This window comes from Ceratosolen solmsi, unplaced genomic scaffold, assembly GCF_000503995.2.
Source record: "Ceratosolen solmsi marchali unplaced genomic scaffold, CerSol_1.0 scaffold93, whole genome shotgun sequence".
NCBI lineage: Eukaryota > Metazoa > Arthropoda > Insecta > Hymenoptera > Agaonidae > Ceratosolen > Ceratosolen solmsi.
Genome location: NW_011948453.1, coordinates 622975 through 645163, shown reverse-complemented (window position 1 = coordinate 645163; position 22189 = coordinate 622975). Strand labels below are relative to the sequence as shown.

The 22189-nt window shown below is 21.0% G+C and overlaps 1 protein-coding gene across 3 annotated transcripts; it reads left to right on the top strand.

The window, feature by feature from the left end:
• The first annotated feature begins 1276 nt into the window (after positions 1-1276).
• On the top strand, positions 1277-21558 carry Ets98B (DNA-binding protein Ets98B). Of its 3 annotated transcripts, XM_011505230.1 has the most exons (7): positions 1277-1688; positions 10313-10411; positions 12169-12599; positions 13494-14146; positions 16466-16620; positions 20107-20299; positions 21183-21558. In XM_011505230.1, the coding sequence occupies exons 3-7, from the start codon at positions 12169-12171 to the stop codon at positions 21527-21529; spliced, it is 1779 nt and encodes a 592-aa protein (XP_011503532.1). In that variant the 5' UTR covers positions 1277-1688; positions 10313-10411; the 3' UTR covers positions 21530-21558. The 3 variants fall into 3 exon arrangements, with proteins under 3 accessions (XP_011503532.1, XP_011503533.1, XP_011503531.1); XM_011505231.1 differs by lacking the exon at positions 10313-10411 and having other exon boundaries at positions 20107-20227; XM_011505229.1 differs by lacking the exon at positions 10313-10411.
• Positions 21559-22189: the final 631 nt, after the last annotated feature.

Genomic DNA, 22189 nt, shown 5'->3' with positions numbered 1-22189 from the left:
TATAATGAACTAAAAATAAATAATTTAGTATATATTTTAGTTTGTCGATGAATTCATTAATAAAAGTAATTAATTTTGTTAGTACTTAATTATTATTGAATAAATAATACTGTTGTAATTATTGTACTTAATAATATCAAATAAATTATGTCTTACGAATATTACATATGCATAATATAACTTTTATAAGTGTTTTATTTCTATTATTTTTTGCTATTTAAATTTTTGTTCTTTTTTTTAATTTAACAAAACAATAAGTTCAGCTTGTGATTATCAGTGCAACTAGTCAATAATATATAAAAGGATAATTTTTATATAAACAGGATACAAAATCATACATTCTTTACATTAACTTTCCACAAATAATTGTTACATTGGAGTTGTGGTATTGACTAGCTACAAGGAAGACTATAGCCAATAGCCATAAGAATTCATAGTTCCCTAATACGATTAAAATAAAATAATCTCATTTTGGAGATGACAGGCAGACTTTTGCGGTCTATACACCTCATATTCCATCATTTATTTATTTATTTATACCATGACTTTCGATCTTACAGTAAAGTAACACGCTCTCCTCTTCTACGATTCTCATTATATTTCTCCGATTATCTTTATCTATTAGCTACTTACGAAGAAGAAATATTAATATTTATAAAATAGTAATAATCATTTTAATTTATAAGAAATGTTATTAAAAAAAATGATTACAGCAGTTATAGCTGATTTTCTATTTTAAAGATGTATTTATAATATTGTATTATAAAATGATATTGCATTATATATAATTTTGCATTCGTTACCATTGGTTTATTAATCTAAAATAGAGACATTACTGATAGCTTAGGTAAATTAATTAGTTATGATACTTTATAGTTTAAATATTAACAACAATGTTTTGTATTTAAGAAAAAGTTTTTGTGTTATAAAAAATATCAAATTTATAATTTATATGATTCCAATTTCACAATTATTCATTAAAAATTAATAAGTTAATCATTTTATCTATAAGCTATTTAAATAAATATTTAAATAAATATTCTATTTTTATCTTTTATGAATATTTAAGCAGTATGAAATAATTAATGAAATTAGAAATTATTATAAATTGTTTGTTTTAATTAGATATATAATCTGATCGTAATATAGAATCTAGTATCATCAATAGGTATACTTGCATTATAAGGAAAGAAGTTATAGTCATCCGAAAAATTTCACGCTAAGGAATTGCTATAGCGTACCTCTCTCTTTTAAATCGCAGTTGTTCGAGCGTGAGCGAAAGGTAGTTGTAGAGTGGAGGAAAAGACAGTTGAGCAATGAAAGAGGTGGTGGTAGCAAAGGATGAGTAGCAACAGCAGTGGCCATGGTTCTGACTCTTCAGAAGAAGTTAGAGAATCGAGTTGAGTTGACGCAGTTGCAATCTTTTGCGCAGCTTACACGAAGTCACAATACCTACGATTATTATGGCTGGAACACGTGACTCAATTAATGGCCGGTATTTTATGTATACCGTTCTTTTTAAATAGTAACGGTGATCATTATCTTTTAATCTTTATATTTTATTCGATTATTTTTTTATTGCAAAAAAGTGAGATCATTGGTTTGTCATTACTGTGTAGTGTATATTAAGTATCTTAAAAAGTTCATACAGTGATTGTGAAAATATCGAGGACCAAATTAATAGCAAAGTAAGATTTTCAATTTATGTGATATTCTATGCATTAATTACTTTGCTTGCATTTATCAATTTGGACATACTTTTTCTCCAATATTATTAGAATTTTTATAACTTTTATATATTAATCAAACTTTTATAAGATACTTCATCGAATAAAGATTAATAAAAATTATATATTAAAAAATTATATGAATATTGTAATTAAATTTTCTATATTTAAAAGCTTTTCATATATTGTAAATAAAGGAATTATAAACTTTAAATAGAGTCAAATGATAAAATTCATATATTTAATATTTTTAAATATATATTTAATTATGATTTGAATTAAAAAATATAAGAATAAAAATATTATGAGAATATTATGAAACAAACATAACATTCCTATAATTTAATAATTTGGAACTTCATACTATATAATAACTTTCAAGATTATCCCAACATTATATTTAATTAAAGATTAGAAACTTTATAACCTACATTGACTTATAGTGATGGGATGTATAGTATTATCTATATTTATTTCAATTATTAATTGAAAAGTTGAACAGTTTACGCATCCATTTGTAAATATTTGTGAATATTAAAATATGAACTGTTTTTTATTAACTTACTTGAACATCAATATAAAGGGATTATTTTTGTACAAAAATTTTTTATCCATTAAACATTATAGTAGTTAGTAGTAGTCGTTTTTATCTAATCTATTCTATGACAATTATTATTAAAATGACTTAAATTTAATGATATTTTAGCAATAACTAATTAATTATTAATTACATTTGTTATTAATATTATCATAACTAATATGAAATAACTATAATAATTTAAATAACTATAAATAGTTCTAAATTTTTTAAGAATATTTCACTGTCATCCTGAAAAATATCAAAATCGAAAACTATATAAATACTAAGGCGAAAACTGTAGTGGCTAATAATAAGTAGAAACATTTCTATTTGATTTTTTATGTACAACAGTTATTATATTTCGAATAAAGGAAAATTCTTGTATTTTATTCTTATTTTAGTAGTTTTATTTCATTATTCAAAATGTAACTGATTTTAAAGACTGAAAATTAAAAATATCAAAAATATTGAAATCAATCAAAATAATATATAATATTCTTAAATATAAAAAATAATCTACAAGGATCATTTTCAAATTGCATTTTGTCTGAATTTAATGTTAATCTATTTCATAATTATAAATGACTTAATCTGTTTATTAGACCCTCTTACTAAGTATATAGTAATTTTTATTTTAGGTAAGCCAGAATTGTATACAAACGAAAGTTGATTATTTATTAAAATAAAGTATAATATTTTATCTACAAATATATAAGCCCGTAATTAAAATTTTTATAATAAATTTCATTAAGTTAGAAAATTAATTTTTATAATTATACATACTTTAAATATTGTTATAATACATATAAATCAAATACTCTTATAACTATAATTTCTGGTAATTTATATTTATATACTGAATTTTTCTATTTTTAAGTAAATATAAATATATACAACATAATTATTTTTTCTGTAAGCATATAATGTAAAAAAATAATTTTTCCATAAAAAAGAGTCCCTGAAAGTTTTATTTAATAAAATTGTATAATTTATACATTTTTTATGAAATATATTAACTTTATAAAAGATATATGTATATGTATATTATCATAATTATGCTATAATGATGACCTGTTAATATTCATTAGAATTTTCCATAAATTTTAAAGAATTTATCAAATTTGAATTAAAAATTAAAATATTTATTTATCTGTCATTTATACAATGATTGACTAACATTTGATTATGTTTCTGATTACTATATTAAAATATACGAACACCGAATTAATTATAAAATAATTGTATACATATTATTACATGAATTTTTTATAATTGTAATTAATTAGATCACCATTTAGTTCTACTAACTCAATCTGAATTAATAGATTAACTCACAACATATGTATGTTTTAAATCAAATAAAATTTTAATTTTATAACATAATTCTACATTTTTAAAATGTAAAGATTTAAACGTATAAAATTCTGATGAAGATAAATGATAACATAATATATTTAATTTACAAGAGCATTTAATTTATTTATTATTTTAATTCAATGAAATATGTTTCATGATATTAATGAATGCTTACATTATTACCATATTAGCTAAACAATATCGATCGGTATTAGTTCTTAGGGTACCTATGGAATTAAAATTAGCTCACAATTAAAGTTTAATATCTGGTTGAATACAAAAGCGCACAGAATTGGAATTAGAAAGGATACCTCGTTGGCCTACAATGACGTCAACTATACGAAACTATTAGAAACACGAACAATTCAAAATCTTTTGCGAGTAATGCGTAAAGTCTGAAATATATGAGCTCCAATACGTTGTTTCGAATCCTTGAGCCTTCAATTTTCAATAAATAACGAATAAGATTAACATTCTTACTAAATGTATTAATTTACTATATGTATATTATATTCATTCAACTTTCGATTATGCTATACTTAAAGAAAATTTAATCTTATTTATAATATTAAAACATTATTTTATGTAATCGAAAAATATTTAAAATTAGAAATTGTAAAAATATGCAAAGAACTTATAATAAGTAAATTTTACAAAAAAAGTACAATGATTAAAATAATTTATAATGTGCATTTATGTAAAATAGCTATTTAATAATTTAAAATAGAATTTTAATGAATTCCAATATATTATAAAATATAATTTCAATTAAAAAATTTAGAAATGTTCAATTAATAGAAATAATAACAATTCTTAGAGATAAACATATATAGTTTTTAAATATATGGAATACTACATAATTTGTATAAATTTCTATTTATTAATATAAAATTAAATAGCATACAAATAATTTAAATGCATGATTATAATAATTATTTTTTTAATCATTTTTGTATTCTATCCGAGCCCAATGAAATACCTTAACTAAATTGTACATGAATTATAAAAATTGAAACTCATTTTTATATATTTTTATATGGTATGTGTTTTGTTTTGTATTTATATATTGTGTACTATCTAAAATAGAAACAAATATTTTTAAATAAATTTTTAATTTTCAATATATATATTTATATAATTTATATATATATATACATCGATTTGACTATATATTATATACATGGGATATTAATTGTGAAATTTACGAATTATATGTTAAAAGTATTAAAATACAATAATTTATAGAATATTTTTAATTAATAATTTAATTTAACTTGGTGTCTAATCTTTAATATTTAATATATATTTCATCATCTTTTAACAAGATCGTTAATCATCTTCAACCATTTGTGATCAAATTTGATACTGATAATGTATAAAAATAATATCATTGCAAAGAATGAACCACAAAACTGATAAATCTCAGAACATTTTTTAACTATATTGCATATATAATACCGAAGGAAATAAGAGTTTTTTAAATTTAAACTGTCAAAATGTAAAATTTAAAACTGTGGAAATTTATTTTTATGATTTTGGGCATTTTTTCCGTCCTTTATTCCAGTTTCTCTACAAATTCGATTTTAAAATTTATTATTAAATACTTTACTTTAACACTGTTAGAAAATGTAGTATTTAATTAAAATAATATTTAATTTAAATCTCTTTTGATTAAGTAAATAAAGACTAATATTCTTTTTTACAGCTATTTTTATTTTTTACATGATTAAGTTAAATGTTACACAATAACAGTTCTTTATATTACTTTTTGTCTCTTTTTATTAAAAGCGTATTAGATAAATTTGTTATGAAATATTACTTATATTAATTATTCGTTATTAATAAATGCTGTTAATTAGTCTTTAGATACTAACATATTTTCTTGAATGATTTAAAAAATTGTAGTTTATTATAATACATCGTCCAGTTTGCATTTTTATTTTGGAAAAAATTATTATATATTTTTCGTATACTTTGGATTAAATTATTTTATTTAATCATTAAATTATTAACATAGATTAAATTAAAAAAAAAACTCATAATGAATATAAATAAAAATATTAAATTTGAATTGTTTATTATAAGTCTGCAATTTTTGGTATCTTATTTTCCAGAAAATGACGGTATTCATCAATATACTTAATAATTAAATCAGAAAATTATATTTAAACAATAAATAAAATTTTGATAAAAATTACATATGTTGTGATGGAGAGCAATAATAAATATCTAATGGTTTCAATTAAAAAGTTGTGTCACGCTTTCTTGAGGAAACGAAAATTACCCTATTTCAGATTATACAATATGAAAAGAAAATTCTACATAATATTATATAAAATACTAAATTAATTATTTGTAATAATATTTCATAAACACAAATTTAAAGGGAAAAATGATTTCCAAAAATAAATTTTTTTATTGCAAAGAATATGCTTCATACGTAAAAATAAAATAATAATAACAAAATAATGTAAATATAATAATTACTAATATATAAACTATTTAAAAAACAATATATCTTGAAATATATTACAATGTATGTATATATATTGTAATAAAACTTGAAATATATACACAATATATCTTTTTAATTACATATTACAGTAAAAAATTATCTTATTTTTCCTTCTACTTCTTTTTTAATTTGTAGTAGAAAATATAGAATATTTTCTATAATATATATAATACTGTAAGTTCTTAAATAATTTTAATTTATTATAATATTTTTAATTCTTTAATTTTTAATTGTTTTTAAATTAAATTTTATTCGAATATATTTTAAATTAATAAATTATTTCAAATAATGTCGATACAGTGCAGAAGTTACTCCATATGTGCCTTACAATTTCGATTTAGATTAATTATCAGAAATAATTAGCTCAATAACTTTCGAACTAAATTCGATTTTATTTAGTATTTATTGCCTAAAATTCAAAAACTCTTTCATTTCGTTTAAGATTCCTAAGTGACACTTGAATAAAAATTTATAAAAATAAAAAAAAAAATTAGTTGTTATATAAGAAAATACATATTAGAATATATACGAATATAAACAAATAGCAGTATATTATAAATGAAAAATCATTCTGCATGTATAAAATAAAAAATTATTATTAAGTACATTTATTTGTACTTGTCAGTTTTATGAATATTGAAATATTGATAAAAAGATATTTATTCAATTTTGACAATATTCCCTAATCAAAATTCTTATATTTAATAGAAATTGAAACTATTTCTATTGCAGTTATCCAAATACATTGTATAGTCAAATAAGCTATACTTCGCCTAGTTCTCCATTCATTCTTAATAAAATTTGAAAAATAAATATTCTTTCTAATTCCACATCAAGGAAATTGTCTAATAAGAAACAGCATCATTTACCATCGTACATCGTTTTCGATCATTTTCCTTGAAAAAGAATGTTTAGTATATCTCACGATCAAATTTAAAACGTTTATTAATTTATTTATTATAAGATTCAATATACAATAAATACTATTCTATATCAAGTCGAATTTTATTTGTAAATGAAAAATAGAGAAATAAATTAAATAATGCTAGAGGATAATTTTTTTAATTTAAATTTCAAGCAATTGTAGAGTTTAAGAATATTCCTATATTTAAAAAATCCCTTTACGTTTTAATCCCTTTATATTACATATTTTTATATTCGACATAAAAAGACAATCTCAAAACTTGAACAGTATTCCAAATAAACTGCGCAGGCTGTTCTCATGTATATTAAAATAGATAAATATTCTTACCCTCGTAAATAAGATCAACACGAAAAACGTATTATAGAATGTTCAGTCTACTTTAATTTTTATTTTATAAAGTTAAGAAGATTCTGAATATTATATTTTTTCTTTTCTTTATATTGACATAACGATTACGTATGCTTAAACGAAACGATTACGTATGCTTAAACTTATAAACCATTTAAATATTCTTAAACCTATATCATCATTGTTTTTTAAAAATGATGTAACTAAAATTTAAACGTATAAATAATGATTGAAAATTAAAATTTTTATAATTCAGAAAATATTATTACATGTAATTTACAGATTTTCAAGATTTAAAAACAATAATAATTAAAATATTTTAAAAATTCTATTAAAAATTAATGTATTAATATTTTAAAAGTTTTTACACAAATATTTTAAAAACAAAAAGTAATAATAAATAAATCATATTTCTAGAAAAATACTTTACTAATGAATAAATTCAATAAAATCTAAAAAACTATTAAGCAATCAATAATAATCGATTTAAAAAAATCTATTAAGTGGTACAGAAAATTTCTGCAATTTTTTAAGAATATTATTCATTTTTATCAAGATAATTATATATCTCTTTTTTTAATATTGATGTAATTTTTTATCTTTTTAAATTATATTATGAAGATTAACTGAAACTTGCATCATTTATAGGACGAAGGAAAAAGTAAAATATAGTTTACTATGAATAGATGTACATCGATAGCAAATGCTATATATCAGGATGTTATAATAGAATAAAGGATAACACTTTTATTTAAATTCGGTTGATTTTTACGAAATCTGACGTGCTATTCATAACTTAAATATAAAATGTTTAAAGAATTTTATAAATCAAATAATTTTGATTCTTTATATTATAATATATCTTGTAATAATAATGGTGATTATCTCAGAATAGTTACAATCGTCTTAGAATAGCTTTATTATTAATATAAATACAATATACATAAAATTATTGAGAAACATTTTATAAACAAATCTTATTTGCTTTCAATAAATTATATATTCAAAAATAATAAATATAAACATAAGTAAATATAATATATTATGCTTGAAAAATCTTTTGCAATTGATCCTTAAAATAGTGTCTATTAGAAATTAAATTTTCACTTATGAGGTGAGAAAGTCTGATAAATTTAGATAGATTTACATTTATTGTTAAATTAATAGCACTGTCCAGAATTTTTCTATTAAGAAATACTTTTTTATTTGTAATTTGTAATGCTTATATGATGCAATTACTCTGATATATTTTTTAAAGATTTTTTTATTGCTTTATTTGCTACTAATGGTACAATCGTAAATAAGATTTTTTTAATATATTGTAGAACTATGATAAATACTACAAATATTTTATATAAATTCATTACAAAACTGTCTTTGTAAAATAAATTTTCAAAATTATTACTTTAATGTATTACTGAATTTTCTAAAACTTAAATATTATTAAATATATTATTTTTCTTACACATTTTATCTAATTTAAAATAATTCTTTAATTTATTTGAAATAAAAGAATTGATTTTTAAGACATTGATTTATTACAGGTTAAGGATATCATATATGAATTAAAAGAATGTATTAAGAATATATCGCGTGTATATGGAATAAGAGATTATTAAAATCGATTTTTCTAAATAAAAATATCATAAATATATAAGTTAAAAAATAAAACAAAATAAATGTAGTAAATGAATAATAAATAAATATAATAATTAAAATTAAATACATAAATGCATACCATTTTTGTTACCGTATCACTTATATCATTAATAATAATTAACGACAATAACAGTTTTTCTTTTTATCAAAAATATAAAGAAAAACATGTTTAAAAATATATACAATTCACTTTCATTACATCAAAATGCTTCTTTTTGAAAAATAATTAGTCAAATGTACTTATTATTCTATTATATATATATATATATATATATATATATAGCTTGTAATAAATAAAAAATTATATTTTAATTAAAAATAAAAAGTTCTATTATTCTAATTCAATCTAACCTGTTTATTAGAAGTGTGAAATTAATATATTAATGTTCTAAATTAATATAATTTAATTTAATAATTAAATAATTTATTGTGAATTTAATGATTTATCTACACATGTTATTTTATAATACAAAATATTAAAACAACTAACGTTCTTATTTGTTGTTACATATATATAAAATTATATTTCCATTCTTTAAACAATATGGACTTAGTTTATCATCATATCACAGAATATTATAATATAATCATACTCTGAAGCGTTAAAAGTATTTATAAAGAAATAATAATAATAATAATATAGTATAATATTATAATAATTTGTTATAATAATAAATGACAATATATTAAATTCAACACAATATTATAAATATCTCTAAATTTAGTAAAAAGTATGTTTTAGAGTCGTTTAGTCTATTTTCAAATAACTACTAAAATTATTTAAATATAATCTAATAGTAATTCAAGATAAAAAGCTGTATATGTATGTATTATTTTGAATATGAATTTTCTTTGTAGAAGTCGAAAGGATGATTTACTTTATATATAATAATTCCTATTCTCCTACAAAATCTTAAATATTTATATTGCTGATTAGTAATATCAATTACGTCTGTTAATGAATCCTTTAATCTATATTGTATATATCGTGTATGTTTTTATGAATCTGCTTATTTAAAAAAATTATTATAAGAGCAAATAAATTTATTTATTATTTAACTTATGCAATAACGCCTGTTTCTTGTAGATGCGATTCTCACAATCTGATGTTTTATCTCTCACCCTCTTTTCCCTTTTTTCTCGACTGTTTGACTTTTGCCTCCTTTCTGACTTTTTTTCCCCTCTCTTCTCGACCTTTGCAGGGTGCAACATCAGGATGTCAGTGAGGATGAATCCACACAAGCAGATAAACTTAAACTCAATGGTGTTCGTCTTGGGAACTCTTGAGCTCGATTTTCTTGGTGAGCATGCTCAGATAATGGGCTTACAAAGCGTAACAAACTGAAGCTGAGGTCAAGTGTCAAAAAGGAAAGAGATAGATAGATAGATAAATAGATAGATAGATAGATACATAGATAGATAGATAGATATAAATACATAGGTCGATAAATAGATAGATTGATAGAATGACAGGTATGTTAGAGAAAGGCAGAAAGAGAGGGTGAGAGAGAGAGAGAGAGAGAGAGAAAGAGAGAGAGAGAGAGAGAGTGCTGGTGGGCGAATGACTGCGAAAGTGCAGGGGCGAATGGGAGAGCTTAGCACTTTCTATCAAATAGTGTTTTTTTCAAATATATTTGAAAATATCAATATATCAATTATGTTATAGAACCTTTCCAATTTATTATTTACCTATACTTATTTTATGATTATAATTTTATACTTTAAATACATCCCTTGTTCAAAACTATGTTAACTATATATTTTCTTTACTTTATTATTTTAATTATTCGTTGGACATCAACGCTTCAATGATCTATGTAATAGATAACAAAATTTAAGTAATGTACTACTAACATTAAAAATAATTTCAATACTTTGAAATAATATATAAATACTTTTTAAATCTTTAAAATTCACTTTTAATTCACAAGAAAGTAATATATATATACAAATTATAAAGCTTTATCACTTATTTTCTAAATAATTTTTGTAAATATAATATATATTTTATGTAACTGTCTATAATTTGAAATATTTTTCTAAATAATGAATAAAAGATTTGACATGAATTAATTAAAATAAATTGTATTATGAAATAAAATGCAATTGAAATTTCTTTTTTACTTTGTTCAATTTTATATCTAATTTATAACAGATTTCTGTCTTCGTATTAACTTCATAAGTCTTTCATTTTTGGAAAATGTACTATATATTTGTACACAATATATAACTTATAGAAGTTCTTTAGCAATTCATTTTTTTCCTATTCACCTTTAATTAAAATCTCCTAATTTAACATTTCGTAACTTTCTGAATTCTTTTCCTTCCTCTTTATATTCCTCTTTATATATACATACATATTAATTTCTGATTTCTCTTTTTTTCTGATGTTGACTGTAAAATAATTATTAGTTAACGGAAGGCATCAATTACCTTATCATTAATTAATTGTTGATTATTCTAAACATTTTAAAGTAAAATATAAAAAAATAGCAGTGTTTCTTTTTATGTATTCTTGTCAATATTATGACCTACATACTTAGTATTTTTAGAGTGATTCAAGATTCTAATTATTCTTATTTAAAATAGTACATAATTACCAATAATAGAAATGTATAATTGTTAATTTTTAATTTTAATGTGTTCTTATTATAATTTAAATATAAAATATACAAATAGAATTTTGATATAAATTATTACTGAATAAATTAAAAAATTGAATAATCTAATAACAAAGACTTTGATAAACTTTTTATTAAATAATTTTAAAATAATAATAATAATACCCTACTATTTAAAACATAAGTTCTTTCAACGATATTATCAACACTTGAAATAACATAAATATTAAATAAATTTGGAACCATATATCATTATTTATTTATCGAATAAAGTTATGTTACGAAATTTATAAATATATCATTTAATACTCTCTAATGCATAGATATAAATTTATTAAAAGAAAATATATTAAATAAACTTTAAATTTAAATAAAATATACACTATTATAAATTTCAAACATTCTGGCATACAAAGGTTGGTTTTTATTTGCCATAGATGCCGCAAACCGTACCAACGGCTGTTGGCTTATCATCGGCATTCGAGTACAGCACTTTCCAATTTGATTTATCATTACTGTCGGATGATTACACTATCACGAATACAACTATGATATCAAATCATCTTCTGCAGGTTGGATGTGGTAACCTTAAGCCAACTCAAATAAAACAAGAAGCTTGTTCCTCTAGATCTGTTTCACCAACTTATACATACTCCAGCCCACCATATCCTTGCTTAAGTGGTGAAATATCACCTAATTATGCACGTGACGCCTCTCCAGTTTACCCTGCAAGCCCCTATTATGTACCTCAAAGTCCACAAAGTGCTCAGCTCTATCCTACAAGTCCTGAGCCAGCGATCACTATTACTAAGCAACCCGTCATTAGAGAAAAAAGTTGGGATCTTTTTACTATACTTAATGAATCTAGGTAAGAACATTTTCATTTATTATATATGAAATTCAAATTGGAAAATATTAAATCCATAAACGAATATCAATTATAGTTACGTTAAAATTTCTTCATTCTATCTACTAAATGCAATTTATCACTTAATATATAAGTATGATATTTGATTTTTAACAAAATACAAATTATTTTATTATTATTCCTCTTTTTTTGCTTTAAGTACTATAAAGGTTTTCAAATATATGATAACTACAATTAAAATTATTTTTGATAAATTTTTATTATTAAAATCGTTATTTTATGTTTTTTTCCATATTAATCAATAACAATAAAATACTCTGAAAAATTATGTAATTTTACATACATAATCTAATGTAGCATTATATTATTTAAATTAAAGTAAAATTCTAAATGTTTTTATGATAATTTAATAAAATAGAAGGAGACACATAAATTTATAAAGTATGAAATATGAAATTTTATGTTGTAAATGAAATAAATAAAAATATTCATTTAAAAAAAGATATTAATAGTGCTTACTATAAACAATATTTATTATACCATAGTAACGAAAATCCTAAGCTATTTAAACAATTGACAATCTCTATCAAATTCATTATTTAAATTAAGTTCGATAAAAACATATCTTAATAACTTTTACCAACTAAATATAGATATAACCATCATTTAAATAAATATATACAGCATGTTTAATAAATACATTTAACGTTTCTAATTTAAAAAGTAAAATAACACGAAGTATTAAATTGAGGATGTTGAAAGGGTCTTATGAATTATTTGACAATCATAATAAACTAGTACTAATAAAGAGATGATTAACCAATAAATAAATCCTTAATATATTAATAAATAAATAAAAATTCCATATTTTTGTCATTCTCAATATTATTTTAGAATTCTCGCAGAAAGTTTAGGTTATAAAGCAGATTCTACAGATTGTACAGTACCTTGTACACCTCCTAGAACAGAAGAAGATATTTACAATGCACTCGATGCCGATTTCTTTCCTATAAAAGAACAATCCAATCCTTTACTGAAAGAGATTCTTTTTAAAGAAGATATTAATTTCTCCCAATATTCATCTTCTACTTCATCTTTGGCTTCAAATTGTTCTAACTCATCAATAGCTTCTTCATCAGCTACTGTTTTAGATTATGATAAAACCTCACTACGTGACCTCCTATTCTATAATACGAAATGTACTATTATACCAAACCGCCAAAATAATGAGAGTAGCATACTGATCAAAACAGGTAAATCAAAAGATTTTAATACTTCAAAAGATATAATTGAAGAAGATCCTGAATCAAAGGGTGACCATCTACTACTCAGGGAAGTTCTTAGAGATACGAGTTTTCAGCGCAGGTACAATCTAAGACCTATTGATTTTGGTACAGTTGGAACTGGTTTTGTTGAAGATATGGCCGAATCTGGTGAGTGCGTTGAAGATCTAGCGTGCGAACAGATAGAACCAGTATTGAATTTGGCTATTCAACAATTGCAAAAAGACTTCGATAATACCTGCGTGGCTCTTGGCATACATCCTGGTGGGTTAATTTTGTAAATTAATGTATGTTATTTTATATAAAACTATATATTGCAAATATTTTAAAAGAGTTTTCATATTATAAAAAAAATTTTTTTTAATTTTTCATATTCCATCAATTTATTTTGAATTAATATTATAAATTAATAAGAAAAATTTACAAAGAATCATCCATTAAGTTATAATGTTGAAATTCTTTCTGAAATGTCTGTGAGTTGTCGAATTTCCTTCTTATTTAGTAATTTATAATTAAACTTTTATGATAATAAATCTATGTACTAAATTATTAAAATACGAGTTTATATTTAATTGCTATTGAGCAGATCAAAAGATAAATGAAAAAGTCGTATAACATTAACATTTATTAAATAATATTATCTTTACTTTAAATATTCATTTTACTTTCGGTACTATAAATAAAGAAGTAATAAAAATATAAATATAATTTTGTGCAGGTAATTACGAAATACTAGCAGCATTTCTTATTTTTATGTTATTGTTAATATTTATTGTAACTTTGACTGTTGATAAGACGTTCAATAATAAAAGTAAAATATGTGATATTCATCAAAATTTAACACCTTATAGCATGCTATCCATCAGTACAACACTTCTTGCACACTAACGATGGGTTTACTATTGCATGTACGAAAAATTTATTGTATATATATTTTTTTTTCTAATCTTATTTGCATACGACTAATATGTTGCATTATATTCGCTATTAACGACATTCGTACAATTCTTAATTTTACAATAATATGAAAACATTTGTACATGTACAACATTTATCATGAATAATTTTAATATACTTTCTAGTATTAAATGTTCAAGTTTTCAATTCATTTTTGAAAATCCTTTATTATATTTCATTTCAGTTTTGCTAATTTAATATAAGTCTCATTGACATAGTAGAATATTTAGTTTTCCCTTTTTTTTTTTTTTTTTTTTTTTGGTAATCAAATCTATCTCGCAACAGATACTTTTCGGCGGTGAATTTCTTACAATGTTATAATTGTTATTGTCATAATTCATACATTAACTAATATTTTAAAAATAATTTTTAATAAGTATTTAGGAAAGTCTTACCAAATAAGTTTGTATTTATCCATATTCATTCTTTTAACATAGAAAGCAAGTTGTATTTAATTCTTTAAATTTATGTTTACAAAGTTTTTACAAATACTAAATATTTGTTTCTTCATTTTATAAAATGTGGAATATTCTATTAATATAGTTATATATTTTTAATCGAAATCCTATTGAATTTTTAAATAAATAATGTATTTTAAATCTAACAAAACTTTCGTATAACGATATATTTATTATATATCCAAAATTATAAGATACAAAAGTTTAGCTATTAATAGCAAATCAAAAACTTAATTATGTAAAATTAATTAAATGATAAATTATTATATTTACTTATTTAATATTAATTATGGATAAAAATGAGCTAAATTTTACTCTATGTAATAACATTTTTTAGTTACATGTAAATTAATCAAAGTATTTTAAATTTTCTTTATCTATGTTTTTGGTTGAAACATTATTACTTTTAAAAAAGTATTATAAAAATATCATTTTATAAATCTTTGTATTTTTATAATCTATAGTATTATTTTTTGTTATAAATATTTCTCTCTATGTAAAGTGCCTAAATTTCTACTAGAACTTATAAATGTTTCTGGATAATTACAAATACTAGTGCAATAGTTCGATTTTTACATTTATTTAGACATCTATTTGAAATATTTTTTGCTCGTATGTTTCTTATTTAATTCTTCTGCTGTTGATTTTTAAAGTTAAAAAAACTTTAAATTAGATTTATATATTATTTATAAGATATTTGTACAATTTTTATTACTATTTTGCATTAACTTTTCTTATAAAAATAACTTGTATTTTTCATAAATCAAAATATATTTATTAATATAAAATTTACAAAAGTTTTACTATATTTAAAACTTGAATATGTCAATAGTCATACAACGATGTATATCGTGTATAAAGTTGTATAATTATTTGTTAGAGTTGAATATTATAAATATATAACTTTTAATTATTTATAAAGTATATTTAAAAATTTTTTAGTAATATTTCATCATTACAAAAATTTTCAAAATTCAACGCTAAAATTATCTAATGTTAGTTGCAGTAATAATAACAATTAGTAAACTATTTTTATGAGTCAATTATGGAAAAATTTTTAATCAGATTTTTCAATCATCAAAATACTATTGTTACAAACTATTTGTATTTAATTAAATTAAAAATATAAAATAATAAATTATTTTAAATCATCTAAAATTTATTGTAGAACCCCATCGATGGAGTATGTCAGATGTCGCAGCTTGGGTACAGTGGGCTAAAAGACAATTGCAGTTACCATTAGTATCATTGGATCGTTTTAAAGTAGATGGTTTGACTTTAGCTACTTTTACAGAAGAAGAATTTTGTCAAAGAGCTCCTGAGGTACATTTTTATTCAAATACTTTATTTTTTTGCAAACATTATATATTATAAAATTATTAATATATGTTAATAGTTATATTAAAAATATTGTCTTACATTTAATTGCAATCAACTATGCAAAATATATGTATACATATTCTCGTATTATTTATTTATTTTTTCATTAATAATTACTCAATTCTGTATGTATGTTAAATAAAAGATGAAAATGTAAACAATATTATTGTACGAAATGTTTATTCTAATTATTTATTCACGAAAAATATTTGTGTAAATAATTTAGAACTAAAAGAATAATCAATATTCATTAATTATTATATATATAATATAAATAAATATAAGATAAAGTTACATGCATTTTCATTTTTATACGAATTCACAAGATATTACTATAACCTTATCAATTTCATTTATAAACACAGTTAGAAAAAAATTTATATAATATTTTTATTGGATTTTTTAAGTATTTTTTAAACAAATAATCAGTAAATGAATATTATACTCGATCGAATAATATTTGAATACATATTTAAATATCAGTTTTTTAAAATAAACAAAAAAATTTTTAAATAATAACATTCTATATGTGAACTTACTAATTAATTATTTAATTAGTTGTACGTAGAATAAGTAGTAATTATTTGAAGTATTAATAACGGAAAATAAATTTAATGAATTATTTTTTATATCATTTAAATTAGAAGTTTAAAATAATGATGAATTAAATTAACGGTAATAAATATTTTTTATCTCATTATCTATAATATGTAATATCATAATTAAATTGAAATTTGGCCAAACAAAATATATTATTCTATTTCCATATAAACCATTTTTTATCTGGAACTCACTCAATAAACTTATAAATATTTAAAATTTATAAGACTTCATCTATTAAAATATATAAAAGACACCATTTTCCAAATGATTAGTAGCAACTATAAAGAAAAACTTCGGCGACATACGTACATATGTGTTTTAGTCTGCTGTAGTGAAAGTGAATTTCCGGGAAATCCCTGATCAAGTATGACGTCTTTTCTTGCAGCGAATAGATGCATGCAATCAACAACAGGAATACGCAACATTCCTTACCGTTTTTTATTTGTAATTTTAAGGCACTTGTCTATTTCTCGGATTTTATCTTAATAATGAAAATACGACAAAACAGGAAGCGATCAAATATTCATAGTACTTTATTAATTTAATTAATAATAATACATTTTTATTAATATAAATTTTGGTTTTTAATATTTTTTGAAGTAAATTATAATATTATTGTATGTAGTTTAGCTTAACATAAGACGCTGTTTATACCTAACTCCAAGCTTTTTAAATAATCTATAGCTTAATAAATATTTTATTATGTAAAGTGTAATATATTTTATTATTCAATAGAAATAATACTTTATAATTAAAAATAGTGAATTGAATTATATTAATGAAAATTTATTAAGTAAGTATATACAATTTTCTAAAAAACTTTATAAAGGAACGAACTATATATCTAATAAGAAATAAGCATATTCTTCTTCAATTTATTGTGTAATATTTATACTTAGATAAACATATAATATCAGATTTTTAAATTCAATTTTTCAATTAAATTTTCTATTTTGAAAATACAATATGTAATTTTTAATTCACTTGTATCGAAATATTCACGTTTCTAATGTAAATGATTTCTTTTCTTCGGTGCTGATACGTAACAATTATAAACATTAATAATACTTTTATTACGTCTTCTGATAGTCTTTGAATATAAATTATAAATTGAAAAATATGCTCAAAATACCTATATTAAATATTATTAATCTTAATAATTGTCTTAATTTACACATTGGTACACTTTTCATACTTTCAAAGTAAGCATAAGATTTAATATTTGATTGTTTAGAAATATATAAATGTAAATGTCATAAAACTATATTTAATTAAAAAGATAATTTATTGTTTATATTAAAAAATAAATGATAATAATTTATTGATAATTTTTAAATAAAGAATTGAATTTTCAATATTATAATATATAAAAAGTTAAAATATAAAATCAAAAAATAACAGCAATATTAACCTAAGATGATTTAAAAAAAAATCTTAAAATGTAGATTATTTTTCAAAATTTGTAATGTGTATTATTTCTCAATTTTTTGTTCATTATAGGTATCGTAATAAAATATAAAAACCATTTCCATTAAAGGGAATCATATGTTGGACCTTTAAAAAATTATCTTTTATAAAATTACTTGAAAATTTGTATAGTAAGAAAGGCGCAAGAATAAGCAAAGATAAAAGTGGGTCAACCATGTTGCGCGATATCGCACTGCACGTCGCGACTGCTTTCTCTTGGCAGTGTATAATAATAAGACGATGTATCGATGCGAGGCGCACGATCGGGAAATTCTAGTTCTCATACGTGTATCTCTATGTTTTATATATTCTATATTTTCTCTTTCCAACTGCATAGGTACAAAAATCAAATCTTTATTAATGTTTACATTATTAATTTGCTTAATTATTTGTCAGATAGACATTAGTATTATTAAGAAATTTTGCTTTTATTAGGATTTACAACATTTTTTATAAAATAGATATATTTTTTAAACAATTTGTTATTAAATATTAAATGGAATATTTAATTATTAATAGTAAATATTGAATGTACTAGTAATCAAAATAGTCAATAAAAAAAGTAAACAAAAAAATTCATTAGATAAATAACACTGCAAGATTTATACTATTCAATAAAATATAAATACTATTATGGTATAAGATATATACTATATCCAATGTAATTTTATTGTCGAACGTTCGTCTTAACTACTAATGACTAGTCATAGAGAAATTTTAGCAAATCTAACTTACATATGCAATTTTTAGTTATTTTAAATATATTACTAATATGATCACTATTTACAAATTTTATTTAAACTTATGTAGTATATTATTTTAAGCTATATTCAGTCAAACTATTAAATTCCTTATTTGTAAATATAATTATGTAAATATAATTTACAGTATCTCAATAAGTTTTCTTTTAAATAAGATAAAGAATAAACTTTGCATTAATCTGTTACAGTAATCGAAATTCAATATTCACTTAAAAGTAAATATTTTAAATATTTACAATATTCATGTAACATTTATGACAGAAAAATAAATGTTTTAACAGTATATTTTAGCAATATTAATATGTTTAACGAAGTAAATTGTAATTAATTTTGCATAATTTGCACAATAGTTATTATAACTAGTAATTATAATATTATTAACTTTATCAGTTTTTTTATTTAAATGATTTATATGCATTAAAAATCATAAACTTATAATCAACAAATAATAGTATTTCAATATATTTATAAAATGAAAATTACGTAACAATACAATGATATTCGTAATCTCAATGTTCAATTTAGAAATTAAATAATTATTTAAAACATATAAATTTAATTCAAATTTTATTAAAGCCATCTTCAAAAACTTTTTTAGTGTGGCAGTATGCTACATGCTCAATTGGAAATCTGGAAAGCAGCTGTTGAGGAATCACCAAGAAATACATTGGCAACATCTGGGACTTCTATGAGTGTTCTACAGTGTTCTGATAATATCGGTAGTTCTCCATCGATTGCGAGTTGTATCTCAGATAATATGAAAGATTCATGTAATATGGATTATTCCGATGGTCTGTTTCAAATATACTTTTAAAATAAAAATATATGAATCTTTATTATTATATTATTATATACATATGTATAATTTTATAATAGTATTTTATAATTGTAATAATATATATATTATTTAAAATTTTTATATATATATTATATATATATGTGTGTGTATTTATGATTAAATAATACATTTTATAATTATAATAATGAACATAATTATTAAAAGATAAAGAAAAATTAATTTTGAATCATAGATTAAATTTACAAATTATCGTTATTACATTATCATTTAATGTAAATAATAAATTTATAATAATTTATTGTAATAATTATAATACCGCTATAATTTCTATTATAGTTCTATATTCTAATACAGCTTCTATTAAAATAATCAGGTAATAAAAATTTATTGTTATATTATATATTCTAAATAAATATTGATTATAATGTGTATAATAGATGCGACTTTAAATTTGATAAATAAAAGTTCTAAAAAAAATCTAATAGAATATTATGGAGTTTTATTAAATTTTGTTCGACCAATAGATTAAGCATTAGTAATGTAAAGATTTAAAGTCATTCCAATCGAAATATACAAATTCACTTGATAATAGATTTTGTAAATTAAATTATTAATACATGAAATGATATAATTCATAATTTGATTGAGATCAATAACTTTGAGACCATATATAAAAATTATAAATAATATAAGAAACTGTTTATTAAGACAATTTATTCAAATGAATAAATACAATTAAAATGACTAATTTCAAAATAAAATAAAACAAAATAAAATACTTTATGGGCTTTGTTAAACAAGATGTATAAATATTTGAATTTTAAAAATTTTTTATTATATTGTTTAAATAAAATGCATGACATTTTTTGTTGTAGATGAAGATGAAATAAGCTCTATAGAAACAAGTATTAGGAACAGGGAAAACAATAAAATTCGTAGTAACGGCTCACACATTCATCTCTGGCAGTTTCTGAAAGAACTTCTTCAATGTCCAAGTATTCATGGTTCATGTATACGATGGCTTGATCGAAATAAAGGTATATTTAAAATTGAAGACTCAGTACGTGTGGCCAGGCTCTGGGGTAAACGCAAAAATCGACCGGCTATGAACTATGATAAACTTAGTCGCAGTATTCGTCAGTATTATAAAAAGGGAATCATGAAAAAAACTGAACGTAGCCAGAGGTTAGTTTATCAGTTTTGCCATCCATACTGTTTATAAAGCTAATAAACAACAATAAGAATTTTAAGTTTCCAAATTCGATAACAATATTTTCATATTCTAACATTTATATATAAAGTATAAAAGCAAACACGTGTGAGACTCAATTCCTTTTTATTTAATGATTTATTTTTATATTGTTAACAAAATAATTGTACATATAATGTAAAGAAGTACAAAGACATTAAGAATTTATTGATTACAAATTTAATGTATCAACAATATAATATTGGTTTTTAATTAGTAACGATACTATATAACGAAAATCGTGGATATATGTAAATATGAGTAAAGTAACGAAAAATAAGATTATATTGAGACTTGAAATAATTTAAAAAATATATAATACATATATTTGTTAATTATATGAGATTTTACTAAAAATTCTGTTAGTTTTAAAGTAAATAAATACTTTAAAACTAACAATTATCTATTAAACTTTATATTATAAACTTTATACCCTTAATACAGTTAATAGGGGCTGTTGTATAAATTGTTTGTGTACGACTGCTTGCACGCGCACGAGTGTATATGAATGCGGCACGCATCTTAATTTATATTATAGGTTATGTTTGAAATCTTTTGCATATTGTTTTATGTACGAATTAGAGCATATAAAGCCTTACGAAATGTGGATTAAGATCCATAATGCCTTCGTTG

Coding starts and splice junctions, on each gene's coding strand:
- Ets98B (XM_011505229.1), top strand. CDS start 12,169: ATGCCGCAAACCGTACCAACGGCTGTTGGCTTATCATCGGCATTCGAG. Junction 14,147..16,465: donor GGCTCTTGGCATACATCCTG/GTGGGTTAATTT, acceptor AATTTATTGTAG/AACCCCATCGATGGAGTATG. Junction 20,300..21,182: donor TAATATGGATTATTCCGATG/GTCTGTTTCAAA, acceptor TTTTTGTTGTAG/ATGAAGATGAAATAAGCTCT.